General features: G+C 45.7%; 1 protein-coding gene across 3 annotated transcripts in view; it reads right to left on the bottom strand.

Annotated features, from left to right (window-relative positions):
- Nucleotides 1-18,440, bottom strand: part of PITPNM3 (PITPNM family member 3) — an 88,565-nt gene that overhangs the window by 51,338 nt on the left and 18,787 nt on the right. For all 3 annotated transcript variants that reach the window (XM_074319381.1, XM_074319379.1, XM_074319380.1), the window contains exon 3: nt 10,285-10,392. In XM_074319381.1, coding sequence (XP_074175482.1) covers nt 10,285-10,392 — 108 coding nt within the window. The remainder of the gene's footprint in view (nt 1-10,284; nt 10,393-18,440) is intronic.

Raw genomic sequence — 18,440 nt, forward strand, 5'->3', positions numbered from 1 at the left:
GGCAGGAAACAGAAGAGCTTACGTGGGCTCGAGGGTCAGCAAGCAGCCCCTGGGCATTTGGCTGGAACACAGGGTGAACAGAAAAGGAGGCGAGGTGTAGTCCGGAAGCAATAAATACCAGAGGCAGAGCTAACCGTGGGATCACCAGATTTAGCAATAATCGGACAGCCCCTTGATAATATCCCTCATGTAGCAACTTCCTCCTTGCTACAGGAATGAAACAGCCATTCCAAGACTGTATGGTTCCTGCAGCAATGAGGAAGTGGCTGTCCCTAGACAATTATAATTATTAGAAGGAAGAACCACTCTGATTGCCTCCCATGCCAGGCTGGGGGATTTATACTGCATTCTGAAGGCAATAAACCCCTGGTTGCTAACACCACAGCAGGATTGTATTACTGGATTTATGTTTGAGAAGCATTACACTAGGGTTGGATAAAGATGGTAAACTGGCAACATGATCCGACCTTTGTTTTCTGCCCCAAATCCCTAGAAAATGAAACTACATATTGCCTATGAATTAATCTTCAGTAGCATTATAAAAGAAGAAGGGGTGTCCTTAGCAGACCAGAAATGGTAGGACATCCCCAAAAGACAGAAGGCAGAGAGATCCAACGGAGGGAGGCAGGACTGGCTGTATAATTTGCAGGGTCCATGAAAAATGAAAATGTGGGGCCCTTGTTCAAAAGTATTAAGCTCTTAATGATTTCAAAATTATTAAGCATTTCAAGGCAGCAATAGCAGAGCATAAACTCAATTGTGAGACCCTGTGAAACGTGGAGCCTTGTGTGACTGTGAAAGTCAAGTGCTCATAAAGCCAACTCAGGAGAGAGGAAACCATAGCCTCAATCCTACAAAGGAAGGTTTGTGGTCAAAGATGCAGGCATCCCAGAAGGAACAGCAGACTCACAGGTAGAAAATACAGGAGCAAAGGAAGCGTTTGCCACTGTCTGGGCTTCCGTGGTAGAGAAGCCAGGTGCTATGGTCCTCCCCCGAATCCCTTCTTGTGCCAGCCAGAGGCATTTGTCCCCAGGTGTAAGAAGGGATGAATGTTTGAAGGACAGGATACCTTGGAAGGCCAAACCTACTCAAGAGGAATAAACCAGGAGCTAATGGCTCAACTCACCCACCAGCATTTTCTACCCCCCCCCCAATAATCAGATGACAGCAGGTTGCAGTAAACACACTTATCACATCACTCAGAGATGGACTAAGAGGAACTGCAAATACAAAGTGGACTACACATTCAAGTATTACTAAATATTAGAGGAAAATCAACAATGTGGAAGAAAGATATCAAACTCAATGACTAAAGGAAGGAGAAACGGGGAAATGGATCTGGGGATTCCTCGAACCAAAGTAGTATCATAATAATCAATGGTTGTCAAATTTTAGCAAGCACCAGAATCACCTAAAAGGAGAGCTAAAACACAGATACTGAGCCCTACCCCCAGAGTATCTGATTCAGTAAGTCAGGGACGGGGCTCCAAAATCTACATTTCTGACAAATTTCCTAGTGGTGCTGATGCTGTTGGCCCAGGTTCCACTCTTTGAGAACCACATCGCTGGATACAAGGACATACACTAGAGTCGGGGGGTGAATGGGAAGGGAAACTAGCTCTCTGGAGAGTTGAAGACAGAGAAATTGATCAAGGACAAATAGGCTTGACTGGATCCTTTCTCTCAATGAGTATGTGGCCTTGATGACATTAAGTTTCAAAAACAAGAGCCCTGAATGTAAATAGTCACTTAAGTGACAGCTCATAAACTCTTAGTATAAATTATTCTGGAAGAGATATGTAAACCCTGAGCATACAAGATTAGTGACATGCCAAGGACCAAACGGAATTTATCCCAGGAATGCAACATTGTTCGACATATGAAAATCAATCAATGTAATACATCATATTAACAGAACAAAGGACCAAAAATAAGAATATGATCATCTCAATCGATGCAGAAAGAGCATTTGGCAAAGTCTGACAGCTTTTCACGATATAAGCATTTAACAAACTCAGAAGAGAGTACTTCCTCAACCAGATAAAGGATAATTATGAGAAACTCACAGCTAACATATAGAATGATGAAAGACTAAAAACATTCCCCCTAAGATCAGGAACAAGACAAGAGGTTGGCTCTCCCCATTTCTAGTCAATATTATGCCAAAGGATCTAGCCAGGGAAATTAGGTAAGAAAAGGAAACAAAGGGCACCCAGCTTGGAAGAGAAGAAGTAAAACTACCTCTATTTGGAGATGACATGATCTTATATGTATAGAAAATCCTAAGGAACCCCCTCAAAAACAACAACAACAACAAAACTAATAAATGAGTTCAGCCAAGGTGCAGGATACAAAATCAATATACAAAAATCAATCTCATTTCTATACACTTGTAATGAACAATCCACAAATAAAATTAGGAAAATAATTCCAGTTGCATCAAGAAGAATAAAATACTTAGGAACAAATGTAACAAAATAAATGTAAGACTTATACACTGAAACCTATAAAATATCATTGAAAGAAATTAAAGAAGACTAAATACATGGAAAAACATCCCATGTTCATGGGTTAGAAAACTAATATTGTTACTCCCCAAATCGATCTATCGATGCAACACAATCCCTATCAAAATCCCAACTGACTTTTTGCAGAAGTTGATAAGTTGATTCTAAAATTCATATGGAAATGCAAGGAATGCAGAATAGCCAAAACAAACTTGCAAAAGAAGGATAAAATTGGTGGACTCCCAGACTTCCACTTCTTTCTTTTTCTTTTTCTTTTTTTAGATTATGATATTTTTTATTAAAATTTATTGGGGTGACAATGGTCAACAACGCTACATAGGTTTCAAGTGTACAATTCTATAATATATCATCTATATGCCAAGATAATTCAGTGAAGGAAAGAATAGTCTTTTCAATAAATGATGCTAGTACATCTAGTTACTCACACGCAAAAGAATGAAGTTGAAAACCATACACAAAAAGTAAATGTAAAGAGAAAACATAGGAGTAAATGTTTTCTTAGATATGACACCAAAAGCACAAACAATAAAAATATATAAATTAAACTTCATCAAAATTTTTTTGAATTTGTGCTCCAAAGGACACTATTAAGAAAGTGAAAAGACAACGCACAGAATGGGAGAAAATATTTATAAGTCATATATATGATAGGGGTCTAGTATCTAGAATATATAAAGAACACTTATAATTCAACAATAAAAAGATAAATAAGCCAATGTAAAAATGGGCAAAAGATTTGCATAGACATTTCTCCAAAGAAGATGAACAAATGACCAATAAGCACAATGAGCATCTGAAAATATGCTCAATGTCATTAGTCATCAGGGAACTGCAAATCAAAATCACAATTATGTATCACTTCACACCAACTAGGATGGCTATCATAAAAAAGACAATAACAAGTGTCGGCAAGAATGGGGAGAAATTGGAAGCTATACAGTACTCGCAGGACTGTAAAGTGGTGCAGCCACTTTGGAAAAAAGTTTGTCAGTTCTTCAAAAAGTTAAACAGAGTTATTATACGGTACAGCAATTCCACTCCTAAATACATGCCCAAGAGACTTGAAAATTTCACACAAAAATTTGTACATGAATACTTACAGCAGCACTATTCATAACAGTAACAAAAAATGGAAACAACTCAAATGTCCACTAACTGATAAATGAATAAATAATTTGTGGTGTATCCATACAAGGGGGCAATATTCGGTCATAAAATGGAATGAAGTGCTGATTCATATGACAGGGATGAAACTCAGAAACATTACACTAAGCCAAAGACATCAGACACAAAGGGTCATATATTGTTTCATTCCATGTGTATGAAATTCCAGGGGCTTGAGGGAGAGGAAAATGGGGAATGACCATTAATGCGTATGAGATTTATTTTGAGGGTGATACAAATGTTCTGGAACTAGATTGTGGTACTCATTGTACACCTTCATGAATGTACTAAAAACCCACTGAACTGTATACTTTGTAAATGGAAATTTCACAATATGTGAATGATGTTTCAGTTTGTTTTTTTTTAAAAAAAACAATTTGGCAAGACCTTCTTTACTTGAACAATGTTAATGACAGCTGTGTGCTTCTTTAGATAATTAGAATGAAGCTTGCTCCTGCTCTGTATTATAATCTCATTTATGGATCTTTGGCTAATGAATCCAATTTGAAGCATGTGTGGTCTTTCCCATCCACCTCTGACCTACCAGAAAATTCCCATGGTTAAAAGAACAAAAAGATGGAGACTTTAAAAAGCCATGAGTCCATGGCATGTATGAGTCTATATCAAATTTTATGAAGAAGAACGAATCAGAGCACATGAAAATGAAAAGATGATTGTTTAAAAAAAAACAAAAAAAACCCTCCACAGAATAGCAGACCAGAAGAATGGAAACAACTGAAAATGAGAAAATTGATGAGCTGATGGTTAGGTTAGAACCAAGGTATAATTCCAGAACCCAGGAAAGACCAAGAAATAAGATTGGGAAGGGCAAGTTGAGACATGGTCCAGCATCTATCTAACATAAGTTTTGGAAGGAGAAAACATAGAAAAAGGAATACCTGAAGAAATAATAAAAAGTCATAATAATGAAGAAAGAGTACACCAGGTGCCGGCATGATAAACAACTAAACATGAGCCACAAACATTGGTTGTGACTTCATAAAAAGAATAAATATTTTAAAACATAAAGCTTCAAGAAGAGGGAAAAACAGGTTACTCACAAATGTACCTCAGACTTCACACCAACAACACTAAATGCAAGAAGGCCACGAGGAATACCTTTAAAGATAGTTGGGAACACGGTTATGAGTACAGGCAAACCGGCATTCAAATGAGAAATCAAGATACGTCTAGAAAGGCAAGGACTTGGAAAGTTCCTATCACAGTTCTTATCTGAAAGAATTACTTGAGGAGATATTCCAGCAAAAAGAGGAAGTAAGTCCAAAGGGAAGTCATGGAATTTAAGAAGCAGAAACAAGTACAAAGAGTGAATTATGGAATGTAAGTCATACCTCAATATACTTAACTGAAGAAGAATGAGGAAGAGGAGGGGAAGGAGGAGAAGGGGGGAGGAGGAGCAGGGGAAGGAGATTACAGAATTATAGTCAGGATCAAACAAGAAAGCCTCCTATAACTCCTGCTAGTCAGCACCTATCTGGAGATCCTGTGCAATGCAGTTTAATAAGAAAAATGAAGTAATCGGTGTAAATATTGACAAAGATATAACCATTAAGATTTGTAAATGAGTTGACACGCTACCTAGAAAATCCAAGAGTCAACTGACAAACTATTAGGACTAATAAAAGTCAGTCATGTGGCATGATTCAAGAAACAAACATTTCAAATATATAGCGAACAAATAATTAATATCCAGAATATCTGTAAAGAACGCCTAAAATCCAATAAGAAAAAAATAAATCATCCAATAGAAGATAAGCAAAAAGCATGCTGAAGGAATTCAGAAAAATGAAAATAGTGTTGGTCACCACATTTATGAGAAGGTGATCAACCTCACAGGCAATCAAGTAAGGACAAAACGAAACAACTAGAGAATGTCTTCACCCATCAATCAGGTAAAATTTTAAAGTCTGATAATATCAAGTCTGGTAACGTTGCAGGGACATGGCTAACCTAATCTACAGATGGCATGAATCTAAATTTGCACAGTCTTTTTGGAAAACTCTTTAGCAGTATGCGTTTCAATTGTCAATGCTTGTACTTTTCAATCCATGTAGCTTCTTTTTCATGATGAAAAATTCCAATGTCTATTATTACAGAATAAATAAATTCTTGTCAATCTATTGTGGAGGCCACTATAGTACAGGTAAAAAGAATGAGTCGAATCTATATACACTCATGTAAAAAGCTCTCCAACATCTACTATTCAATGAAAAACAAATTAAGTGGCAGTAATAACACCTAATATGATCTATCTTTACAGAGATAGCCTCCACTTTGATAAACTCTGCAGTAAGGTCTGCAAATGGAAGTAGAAAAGGGAGACTTTGTCTGTTTGTTTGTTGACAATGAGAATGTATCCAAGAAATAAGGTGGTTATTTGTACACCAATGTTTATAGCAGCATTATTCACAACAGCTAAAGGTGGGAATATGTACACCAGTAGAAGAAAGGATAAACAAAGTGACGTATGTACATACAACGGAATACTGTTCATCCTTAAAAAGGAAGGAACTTCTGACACGTGCTGCAACATAGGGAACCTGGAGGGCTTTATGCTCAGTGAAACAAACCAAACATAAAAAGACAAATACTGCATGAGTCCACTTATATGAGGTTCCTAGAGTAGTCAAATTCATAGGGACACAAAGTAGAATGGCAGGTGCCAGGGGCGAGGGGAGGGGAGGGAGGGGCGAGTTCATGTTTAATGAGTATAGAGTTTCGTTTGGGATAATGGAAAAGTTCTGGAGATGGGTGGTGCTAATGATTGCACAAGAATCTGAATGTGCTTAATACCATAAACTGTACACTTGAAAATGTTAAAATGGTAATTTGTATATTATGTATATTTTACCAAATTAAAAAAATCTAAATAAAAATAACAAGATAAGCAATTATAAAAATAATAATATTCATAAGGTGAACTGAGCTCATGTTGGAGGATCCCGTTCCATTAAAATGCCTATACACTGGGCAATATATTACCAAAAATGTACATATATAACCAAACTCAAAATAAAGAATGGATCATACACAAATACCAGAAACAAGGAGGGAACTACCATCTAGAGACGAAAGCAGAAGCTGACCTGGAGGAGACCCATGGAAGATTCAGATGGATAGACGCTCCAGGACTAGAGGCTGAAACTCTTATTGTTAACTCCACAGACTTGGCCTCAGCCTGTGGGAGGTGAGGAGAGGAAGTGACGTGCCCTGTACTGTAGGGGTCCTTGGAGAATTGCTCCATCCATAAAGGAACTTTAGAAAACAAAACACTGCTTTGGGGAAGCAGCAAAGAAACCACTCACACCATGAGAACGAAAAAATCACACATGAGTAATTAAAACCCTAAGCCTCTGCCACATATGGGTGTGGGGTCTAAATTTATACCACTCATATAGAATGGAAACACTAACCTATAAATTGAGCCTATAAAATGCCCAAGATTCGTGAAGCACTCAGGCCCAGCAGATACACAAGACCAGTCTCTATAAAGACATTTTCACAACCCAAGGGTACATGAGATTCCCACAGAAAATGTGGAAGTGACCAAGATGAGTTTACAATAAAAAATAAAGAAACAGAACTCGTGAGGTACACTTAGCTTGCACTCACACATGCACACATACACAAACACCCCAGAATCAGTACCCTCAAGAACTGGAGCAAACAGACCGTTCTGAAAGTGCCCGTGCAATATATGCTTTAAACAGCTAAGAAGACAAAACATGGACTAAAGCATAATTACGGTTTAGGAGGAAAAAGTTCAGCTCCATTTGGGGAACTTGAAGTATAGTCTTCAGAACATACTCTGGGAGGCTCCTGAAAAGCTAAGTCTGGAGCCCAGCAGATAGACTTGAGGTCATCACCTCAGGTAGCTGTGACGGACCAGGGCATAAGCCCTGAGAAGCGGGGAAGGGGGGGGTCTGTAGAGTGAGCCCTGCATTTAACGGCAGGAAACTTGAAGCAGGCAGGAATAGAGCGCCATCGACACCACCGGTTTTGATGGCAGCCTTTTCCAGGAAGTGTTTTCAGACTTTCCTCTCCCCAGATAGTCCCAGACCCTTCTCCTAAGGCCCCTTACTCAGCCCGTCTTATTGCACCATCTCTTCTCACTGCTGCCAGCTCCTAAAAAAAGTGACAACACCAGCTCCTGTTTATTTCCCCCACATCTAGCACAAGGTTGAGCTCCTATCGTGGCTCCATAAATGACTGTTGAAATGAGTGAAATTAATGTGTGTTCTGTCGTGCTGTGGGAATTCACATTATGAATTCACTGGGGAACGGGACTCAGAAGGAGCTGGAAACATGGCTGGTTTCCTCTTCCTCGCCTCCTCTTCTCTCGCTCCCTCCTGCTCCCCATTCTGCACTGGGAGGTCACAGCCTCGATTCTCAGAGCCAGGCAAGCATTGTCCGTAATTCCACCTGTTGTGAGTACCATGGAGCCTTTAAGTTGTATTTGTGCACTCGTATGTTTTACTCTTCTCTCCCTCTTGCACACACTCTAATAGCCTGTTATTGAATGCACTGTGCAAGCATTAGCTCTTTAATCCTCACAACTTTTGTATTAGCCCCACTCTGTAGATGAAGAAACTGAGGCTCAGAGAGGTGATGTGACTTTCCATGGCCACAAAGCCACAGACTGGCAGGGCCGACGTTCAAACCCAGACCTCTTAGATTCCAAAGCTGTGTTTTCAGCCTCTCCCATCAATCGCCCTCTGCTTCCTTCTCCTCTGCCCCCCCGGGCACACTGACTCTTGCTCGCCCCTCCTTAGCTCACACTGTGTCTAAGTCACACATACTCTAGCAGACGAGTGAGGGTGCCAGTGGGAAATGGATGACCAGATGGGTGGTGAGTATAAGTCTGTGTTTGTCTATTCATGGCTACCAAGCATTGTCCTAGGGAAGCACCTGGAACCCATGACCCCTTCTGGGCCCCCTCCATGTTCCTGGGGGGAAGGAAAGAGCAGACAAGGGTGCATCTGCAAATGTGTGGCTGTGAAGTCTGGGAAATTGTCCTTGGACTGGCCCTGGCGACCAGACTCAGATCTTGCCATTCCTATGAATGTGACAGAGGCCCATGGGGAGTGGGGGGGCTTTCCTTTAAGACTCTGGGTGTCTTGGACCCAACTTCGCAGGGGCCTAGGACTGTCCCTGGCCTCAGTCCAATCTGGCAGATAACGCCCTGGTCTGGGAATCAGGAGACCAGGGATCTGAGCACGATGCCGCTGCCAAGTTGGAGGACCCTGGGCAAGACATTGCTTCTCTGAGCCTTGGGTTTCTTCACTTGTAAAATGGAACAGTCATCCCAGGCCTGTCCATTTCTCAGGACGGGCACGTTGGCACGGAGAGGGCTCCTTTCCAAGGAGGAAAGGAGCAGAGCTACAGGCAAGGCAGCCAGTATCAAGATGTGTCATTCTCTTGGGCTGGGCCAGGACTATCTCACTGAACACCTGATAGCACGGCCTTAGCCCGTCACGGAGCTCTGGCCCAGACCACGACTGAGGAATGAAGGGCCAGGAGAGAAAGAAAGGAGAGGAGGAAGAGGGGAAGTTGGAACAATGATACATAGGGAGCGGCGGGGGAATAGAAAAAATTGGCCTCAGGATAACAGGTCCAGACGTCAGCACCCTGGGTCCCGGGTAGCATTCGAGCCCCAGCTCTGGCCCTCATTCCACCCACGTGTTAGTCAAGTGCAGCTCCTCTGAGCTTTGGTTTCTCACGTCATCTCACATGTTACAACCTCAGCGACATCCTCCATTTGCCTTTCAGAGCCTGGCTCCATAGCTTCACTGTCAAGAACCCTTCCTTGAGCTTTCTTTCTCCTGCCACCTAAAATTCCTGCCTTTCCCCTCTGGGCCCAACAATCCTCAGTGTGAGCCGGACTCCCTTATGTCTAGACTCATACTGTGTCACATGTCCTAATACAGAGGCCGCAGTTGAGTCACCTTTGGTCGCTCCTAGCAAGCATTTTATACACAGGTGCTTAGCAGACATTCTGTGAGTGATGCAATGTGGTCAAACAGAGAGATGGATGGGATGTCTGAAAGGATATGCCTGCTTTGTCTGCTGATTAAGCTCCTGGTCAAAACTCCTCTCCACTAAAAGCCTCCTGGATTCATTCTCAGCCACATGCTCCTTCTTCCACAACCGAGCCCAAAAAGTTACCATCCCCACTCCTGCCCCTCTGCCCTGTCCCATCTCAAAGCCTCCTCCACTGGTCACCCTTCCTTAACCAGCAGATTCCAACACCACAGGCCTGTCAGTCCAAGGAGCTTGGACCCTGCCGCCTGCCCTTGTTTACTGGTGCTCCTGAGTGGTCATCCTATGGACAAGGGATGTTTGTTGAAGTACCCTGGAGCTTTTCTGCCACAGAAAACCCCACAGAAGTCCTCATGAGGGTTCCTGCAGGTGACAGAATTCAGGGGTCACAGGCTCAGGGAGGGGAGGTGCCCAGACAGATAGATGACTCTTCATGGAAGACCCAAGTCCTAGCCCCAAATTGCTAGCAGTTCAACCCATCCTGCAACACACATAGGTACACACCCTGGTCAAGAGAGAAGCAGAATCTTACCTGGATGCTCCTCCAGCTTTCCCATGGTCTCCATCTGCTCCACCAGGTCGTTTGAATTCCACTGGCTCATCCCAATGAGGATGGCACTCTTCCCTTCAGCTATCTCCTCTGTGGGAAGGAGCAGAGATGGGCATGAGCAGGCATGGCTGGGTATAGCAGCCCTCACAGGAGCTTATATCTGAGGGAGTCCTTATTTCATCATTTGAGCTGAGGTGTCTGTAGTACTGACAGGTATGAGACATTTTGGAATTTTTCATTGCAAGAGAGTGCTGTTGTTGTACCCTACTGGGCCTCCACATGTTAAACCAAAAGAAAGTTAACAAGCAGACAGTCATGAGAGAACCCATAGCAGGCTCCATTCCTAGCCCTAAAGGCAACATTTCTTGAAAGGAAGTGCATTTGGGGGGAAAAAAACAAACAAACAAACAACCAATTTGCCACTATTAGCAGTTTTTCTTTGGGTAAGTTACTTGCCTTTTCTGAGTCTCAGTTTTACCACCAATAAAATGGGACTGGAAATGTCTAACTCACAGAGTTGTTATGAGGACTAAGTGATATAAGGGGTGTGAGGGTCTTGCTGCATAGGGGGTGTTCATAGATGAGAGACACTACGGTTATTTCTTCACATGAGAAGTGAGTTGCCATCAGTATTTAAGTGGACCGGGATTGGAGTGGCACATGAGCCACTGTGGAGTAACTGGAAGAGCAGGAGACTTCTGCTAGCTCTAAGCAGGCCTTGAGCTCTGTGGAACCCACATTGCAACTATAGGAACCTCTTAATGCCTCCATTCCCCACCCCCAATCCTCCCCTCAACCCTGTCTCTCTCCTTGCTCTTTCCCGGTCTGAGCTTAGATTACCCTGGGAGGACTTGGTGCAGCCATATTCCCTAACCACACAGGACACAAGCCCCTGGGTCCCACACCTCTGCTGCTGTCGCTCATCCAAGAAAGGGCCATGTCCTCATGAGCAAACCCCCAAGAATGCTCCCCACCCCTCGTTGAAGAGATGGGCCTTCTTGGTGAAGAGCTGTGTGTCTTCCCGCATAGAATAGACATTAAATGGTGGTGAGGCAAATCCTCAAGCGCATGATAACCAAGAATAAAGAGAGGAAACCATTTCACTTCGAAGAATTTTACGGAGCAGGTGGAACCAATATGATGGAGCTGCAGCTTGGGGAGCTGTCCAAAGTTCTGAACCGCTCCCTAGCTTGGTGATCTAAACCCCACTTCTGGGACCTGGGTTATTTATTATTAATTATTATTATTATTATTATTGTTCCTGACTTACCTGATTTATTTAACAACACATCAAATGCTTACTATGCACTGAGATTTTTATAAATATTAATTCACAATTCTCATAACAATACTAAAAAGGTACAATTGGTATTATTTCCATTTAGTAGACAAGGAAAGTGAGGCATGGAGTAGTTCAGTAACTTGCCCAATGTCCCTGTCTAGAACCAGGATTTAAACCCAGACCTACTATTTCAAGAGTCCTTAAATTTTGTCCTCCTGATGGCCTGCCCTGGGCATCCTGTATCGGCTGCCCCCCACTCTAGCCAGGCACCACTCACCCCCCGACAGGCACCAGTGTACACCTCTAAGCAGCACTGTGATCTGGGCAGAGCCCTGACTGGCTTCCAGTTCAGACTCTGCCACATGTGAGACTGTGCCTTTTGCACACGTCCCTTAACTCTTCTTGTTTTATGTCTTCAACGGGAATAACAACTCTGGTTCTACAACTCTTTCTAGCAAGCTGTCATGAGGACAATGATATAGTAAATTTGCAAAAGCCACACATGCCAAAATGCTATAAACCAATATGAGGTAGTATTTCTCTGGGAAAAAGCAGGATCACAACGAGGGCAAGAGCTCAGCTCTGGTGTTACGTTGCCTTTTTCAATCCTGGGTGCACTGTCTGCTAGCTATCCGCCCTTGGACAGTAACTTATGTTTTCTGAGTCTCAGTCTCCTCATCTATAAAATGATATCATTGTCGTTCCTGCGTCATAGGATTGGTGTAAAGACGAAATGAGATAACAAAGGCTAAGTGTTTACAAGCATGACTAGCACACAGTGAGAGCACAGCACCGGAAGATGATGGTTGACCGTCACCGCCCCCACCAGGGCATGTGGTGTTATGCCCCCAAGACTCACTCTCGGATCCAGTTAGGCTGTGGTCTGGCCCCACCACACTCAGAGCCAGCTCCAGAGTGGGGCAGTCAGCATCAGCCTGCAGCCCACCTTGCACGCCTAGGAATCTGGCCCAGTTAACCAAGCATATAGTTGTCCACTTGTTCATTCTACATTGAATGGATTCCTGTCGTGTGCGTTGTGAGACACAACCTCCATCCTGTGGGAACCAGTCTTGTGAAAAAACACAAGAGTAAATAACCGACACAGGAAGATGAGTGAGCCAGGGCTCCTGGTCCAGTGCCTGGGATGCAGCAGGTGCTCAGCAGTTGCTAACATATCCTCGCTCCCATCTTTTCTACAACGTGTAAGCCCGATCCCAGGGGCGTACGTGAGTCTGTCAGAACCCCGAGGGCCTCCCAGGCTTGAGGTCTGAGCATGCCTATTTCTGCACCACCCTCAGTCTCTTTCTTCTCTTTCCAGGTTTGTGCATGACCCTCCGCCATCTTTGCCTCTTGGTCTTTTGTCTTTCTAGTCGATGTACCTCCCTCTCAGACTCCTACCATGCTCTCTCTGCCTGGTGTCTGACCCTATCCCACTCAGATCTGATCTCACCCGATCTCTTTCCATGGATCTCTGTCCGCCTTGGTCTTTGCATTTCTCTGTCTCTCTCAGGCTCTTGGCACTCTCGGCCATGCCCATCCCTCTGTCTGGGTGGGCCTGCATCGTGCTCCCATACTCTCTGCTCTTCCTCTCTCTTTATCCCAGCATCTGTCTCTCTTTCTCTCTCTCTGGGTTTCTCTTTCTTTTTCTGGGTCCTGCCCCTCAGGACCTCTCTACCCATGCAGGTCTTTCTTGCTCTTTCTGGTCTTCTCTCTGTCCTTCTGGGTCACTGTCTCTGTCAGCTCTCCCTGGTTCTCTCCCAGTGTGTGTGTGTGTGTGTGTGTGTGTGTGTGTGTGTGTCTGTCTGTCTGTCTGTCTGTCTGTCTCCCTCTCTCCCATCCCCCCTGAGTCTCTTGCTCTCTCTTTCCCTCTGTGCTTTCTCACCTTTTCCCTGGCTTTCTTGTTCTCTCTCTCTCTCTCTCTCTCTCTCTCTCTCTCTCTCTCTCTCTCTCTCTCTCTCTCCCCCCCCCCTGTCCCCATCTCTCCAGCTGCTTACTGTCCCCCACCCCTCAGACAGGCTTTCTCTGGGCCTCTCCCCTGCCCCCTGCTCTCAACACTCAGCCTTCAGATCTTCACTCTGGCAACAATGGGCTTGTCCCCTGAGAGGCACTGAGAAAACACATGAACACACACACACGCGCGCGCACGCACGCACACACGGCCAAGATTGCTCCTTTCAGAGTCACTGAGGAAGCCGGAGCCACAAGTCTCTGCCCTACTTCCCCTCACTGTGGTACAGGCCTCCCACCAGGGCCCACAGAGGCCACAAAGGGCTTCTTTGGGTAAATGTCCTGGTTATTGATTTTGCTTTTCGACTTCTAATGACGGTTCCCTGCATGCTAATTCTTATCCCCAGTGACCTGTGGTGCAGACACAGTTTTTGCATCTATGTCACCGCCACTGGGCCCCAGACTAGGTACCAGGCTGAACCCCACCCAGAGGCACCACAACCCTGGCCTGGACCCCAGTCTGACTCTCACCCTGACCAAAACCTGGATACAGCCCTGTAAGCACAACCTCCAGGGCCATCAGGAAAGCCTTTCTTCCTACTGCAGGGCCTCTGTTTCTGCTGGATCCACGGGACTTCAGAGCAGAGAACCTTCTTGTCCAGGGCCAGGAAGGCTTTACCTCCAGCTCATGGAGCTGAGGGCATGCTCACCTTCTGCTGCTGGCTGGCCCAATACCATCCATCACCCCTTGTATCAGGCCTACGATGCCAGTCTTTCTGTGGACCTGGATATGCATCGCTCTGGGGCCTCTGGGGTACAAGATTGTTAATCCTCCCCTGGGGCTGTTTAACACTCACCCCATCCACCCACCAACTGCCTCCCCACTACTCTATTCATCAGGGAATGGGCCTGGGCCTGACTGCGGAGAGGGCCTGACAAGGCCAGTTAGGAGCCTCCTGGAATGCTTAGAGCTGAAAGGAGCCATGGAGGGGAAGTCCAACCCCTTCACTTTACAGATGCAGAGCTGCAGAGCTGGCCCAGGTCACACAGCGCCTCAGGGGCAGGGCCAGGCCAGGAATTCAGGTTCTTCTGCCTGCTACCCAGTACATTCCCCACTGACACCATCTTGTAGCTGTTGAGTTTATGGTTCAGTTGGAGGCTTTGTTTGTACCTAATGCTTGGTGGCTTTTAAGATTCCTCTCATTGGACTATGTATTGCATCTAAGGGGAAGGTTACTGTGAAGGAAGCACCTGATATTTTCCAAATGAAGATATATTTTGCTATAGAAACCAGCCATCAGCGACCCATGCTTGATATATCCAACCACATCCCCAAGAAACTCATCCGATGTCACAGTGGTCACACTCGCCCCAACCAGCACCCTTCTAGGGAGCATGACTCCAAAAGACATAATCATTTTCTCTCTAGAACTTAGCATTTCACGGTCAGGAACCATATGACATCTGGGTTGTCCCTCCTTGGCCTACTAAGCTCTGCTTACCCAGGTTCTGGCCACAGCACCTGCCACCCAGCAATCTTCATCACTCACAATGAGAGCCCAGCCTCTCAGGGCCCAGGCATGTTTCCATTGCAGGGGTCCATCTGCACCAAAGATCCTGAATTCTGAGTCTCTGGCCTCCTGTGTGGCAGGGGCAGGTGTACCCAGGGCCACCCCGAAGCCTGGGCAGGAAAGCACATCCTGAGGCCACTGAGTCTGCCCTCCCTCCCCCTGCTGGGGCAGTGGGTACCCAGCACTAAGCAGGCGCCCCCTGGCTCACTCCCGCCACACCAGCCCTCCTGCTCATTCCTCCAGGAAGAGCTTTGCGCAGCCTCTTCCCACTGTCCAGAACTCTATTCCCCAGGCCCTCACATGGCTCATTGTTATTCAGCTCACATGTCAAAGCCACATCCTCTGGGGCCTCCTACAGTCACGCAGTCACTCGATTGCGTGCCCTTACGTTATATTGGGAGGAGCGCCTCTATTTTTTACAACAGCATTATTGGGGTCTAATTGACATTCAATAAAGTACACATATTTAAAATACACAATTTGAGAGAGCACCTCTCTATTATTTATTTACTAGACGGGATACTGCCCCATTCATGAATCGATCAATAAAGCCAATTAGACTTTCAAATTAAAATAAAAATAAAATGTACAATGTGATAACTTTGACATATGTACACACTCATGAAACCATCACCCCAATCAAGACAATGACTGTGTATCCATCACCCTCAGTTTTCTCCTGTCCCTTTTTATCTCTCCTTCCCCCTGACCTGCTCCTGTCACTATAGACTCACTTGCATTTTCTAGAGGTTTCTATAAATGGAAGCATACAGTATGTTCCCTTTCTCCATCTGACTCTTTTCACTCAGCCTGCTTATTTTGAGACTCACCCACACGGTACCGGTATCAGTAGTTCATGCCTTCGTATTGCCGAGGCGTATTTCACTGCATGGGTGTACAGTTTGTTTATCCATTCACTCACTGATGCACATTGGAGTTGTTTTCAGTTTGGGGCTCTAATAAATAAAGCTGCTATGAACATGTATGGACAGGTGTTTCTTTGCTCTTGGGTAAATCCCTAGGAATGGAGGGGCTGGTTCACGTGGTGGTGAACTATGATTCCCTTTTTAAGACGCTGCCGTCTGTTTTCCAAAATGGCTGTACCATTGTACATTCTCACCAGCAGCGTTTAAACGTTTCAATTCCTCCATCTCCTGATCAGGGGTTTTAATTAGCCATTCTAATAGGTGCGCGGGACCTCAGTGCGGTTTTCGTTTGCATTTACTTTGTATTTAATGACTAATGATGATGTTGAGCATATTTTAATTTTTGCCATTCATGTCTCTTCTTTGGTGAGGTGTCTGTGCCTTTATGCTATTTTATTTATGGTAATGAGCAATGTGATTTACATGCTTGTTTGTTGCCTTCCCACCCACCACCCATCACCACTAAACTGCTTCCTGAGGGCTGGGACCAGCTCTATTTGTCCCTATAACCCCGACACCTCGAATAGTGCCCGGTGCTTAACGGGCAGATGCTCAATAAATACTTGAAAGAGTGAATGAATGAGTCTGTATTCTAGCCCCTGCTCTGCCTGACTCTTTGTGTGACCCTGAGCACGTTTCCCAGTTCTCTGGCCTCAGTTTCCCATCTTGTAAAATGGGGTGGGGCCCTCCAGCTCTGACGTGGTCTGGATTTGAGGCACATTCCCTCTTGGCCACTTGGGTTTTCCCTCATTCTGCCCTCCAACCTTGGTAGACCAGGCTGTGGCTCCCAGATGTCCTGTCACTATATTGACAGGAGAGGGAGTGACACCTCTTGAGTCTGGGGTGTCTGTACCCCATTGCTCACCCTGCAGCATTCAATCAAGAGCACCAGCCACCCCTGAGGACCCAGGCCTGCCGCTTTGGCCCAAGAAGCCGGCATCCTGCCCAGAGGCTGTTATGGACCAGACGGTTCCACACTCTTGCCTGCCTGCCCCCCAGTCCCTCCTATGCCTTACATGCATGATCAGAGCCCCCAGAGCCTAAGAGTCTCCCCTCTGCTACAAGACCATGAGGCATGAGGGTTTCTGGTCCCATCAGGTAAACCCAGTGCTGGGCCAAAGGGCAAAGGCTTAAGGAAGAAAGGGGATCAGAAGGTCCCAATTTCAGTGATAAGTCCAAGAAAAGGGCCTGACCTGGACACTAAACTCCTGGGTTCCAGCCTTTCGTCTCTACCTTGATGCGTGATCTTAGGGGATCCCTTCCATGCTCTGGCCTCAGTTTCCCCATCAGTGCATTGAGGAGGAGGACATAAGGTTCCAAGGGCCTGTTTGGTGCTGAGACCCACTGGTGTAGCTCCACCACGGCTGCACTTGGAACCTAAGAGGCAGAAGGATGCAGGACCTGCTAGGATGGGGACAGAGAACATACCCCAGGTCAGGCACAGGGCTTAGCCTGGCTGGAGAACAGAGGCCAGGGTGGTGGCCCTTCAGCCATGCCCAGGTGGAGCCTAGACAAGCTCCTGGGAGCAGAGAAGGATGGCTTCACCTCTTACTGCCTTGAGCCAAGGAAACATGCAAAGGCCTTGTCCAGGGAGGCGGCCTGGAACTGACAGGAGCTCAGCAGTCGTCAGCTTAGAACTAAAGAGGGTTCTAGCCGCCTGTGTGGGGCAGCTCCTGTGGCTGAGGGCTACAGATAGTCGGGAAGGGCTGAGAGGGGAGGAGGGCGCAGAGACCTGAGGTCGGGTAGGGAGAGCTGAGAGGTGGGAGACTGGGAAACAGACAGGAGAGTCTGGGACCCTGGACAGTGGAGAGAAGGAAAGACAAGGTGAGGAGAAGGGGAGGAGATGAAGGGAAGGAAGAGATGGTGGGGCCATCAATAAGAGAGGAGTGAGAGGTGAGGCCAATTGGGGAAGCGCAGACAGAGCGATGAGCTCATGGGAGGGGATGACAGAGCTGAGGGAGGCAGCAGCCAGCAGGGAGGAGAGCAGACATGCCCACAGCTGCTCGCAGGGAGAACAGGTGAGCAGAGCCCCAAGGGATGGGATGGAGCTGACCCACACCACCCCCAGACGCCTCCCACCGCAAGCCACCATAGTCATCTGGGGACGCAGAGCCCTGACAAACTGCAAAAATATTTTAAATAAAAGTGCTCTAGGCATCAAAATATTGAAGCCGTGTTGTCATACTGTGGGTTAGTTGCTATGGAGAAACTCAGCCCTGGCAGACACTCCAATCAGACCCCATGGGAGACAGGAAATGAGCCCCAAATGGGTTGGTTTAGGGTTGGCATGAATGAGGGGTTCTCTGCTCAGAACCAAGAATGGGGGAGACCAGAGCTGGGACAGTATCCCACTACCCAGCCATGCTTCCTGAAAATCACCTGAACTAGGTAGTCTCCATTTCTGGAGGCACA

Source organism: Rhinolophus sinicus, linkage group LG15 (genome assembly GCF_036562045.2).
Source record: "Rhinolophus sinicus isolate RSC01 linkage group LG15, ASM3656204v1, whole genome shotgun sequence".
NCBI lineage: Eukaryota > Metazoa > Chordata > Mammalia > Chiroptera > Rhinolophidae > Rhinolophus > Rhinolophus sinicus.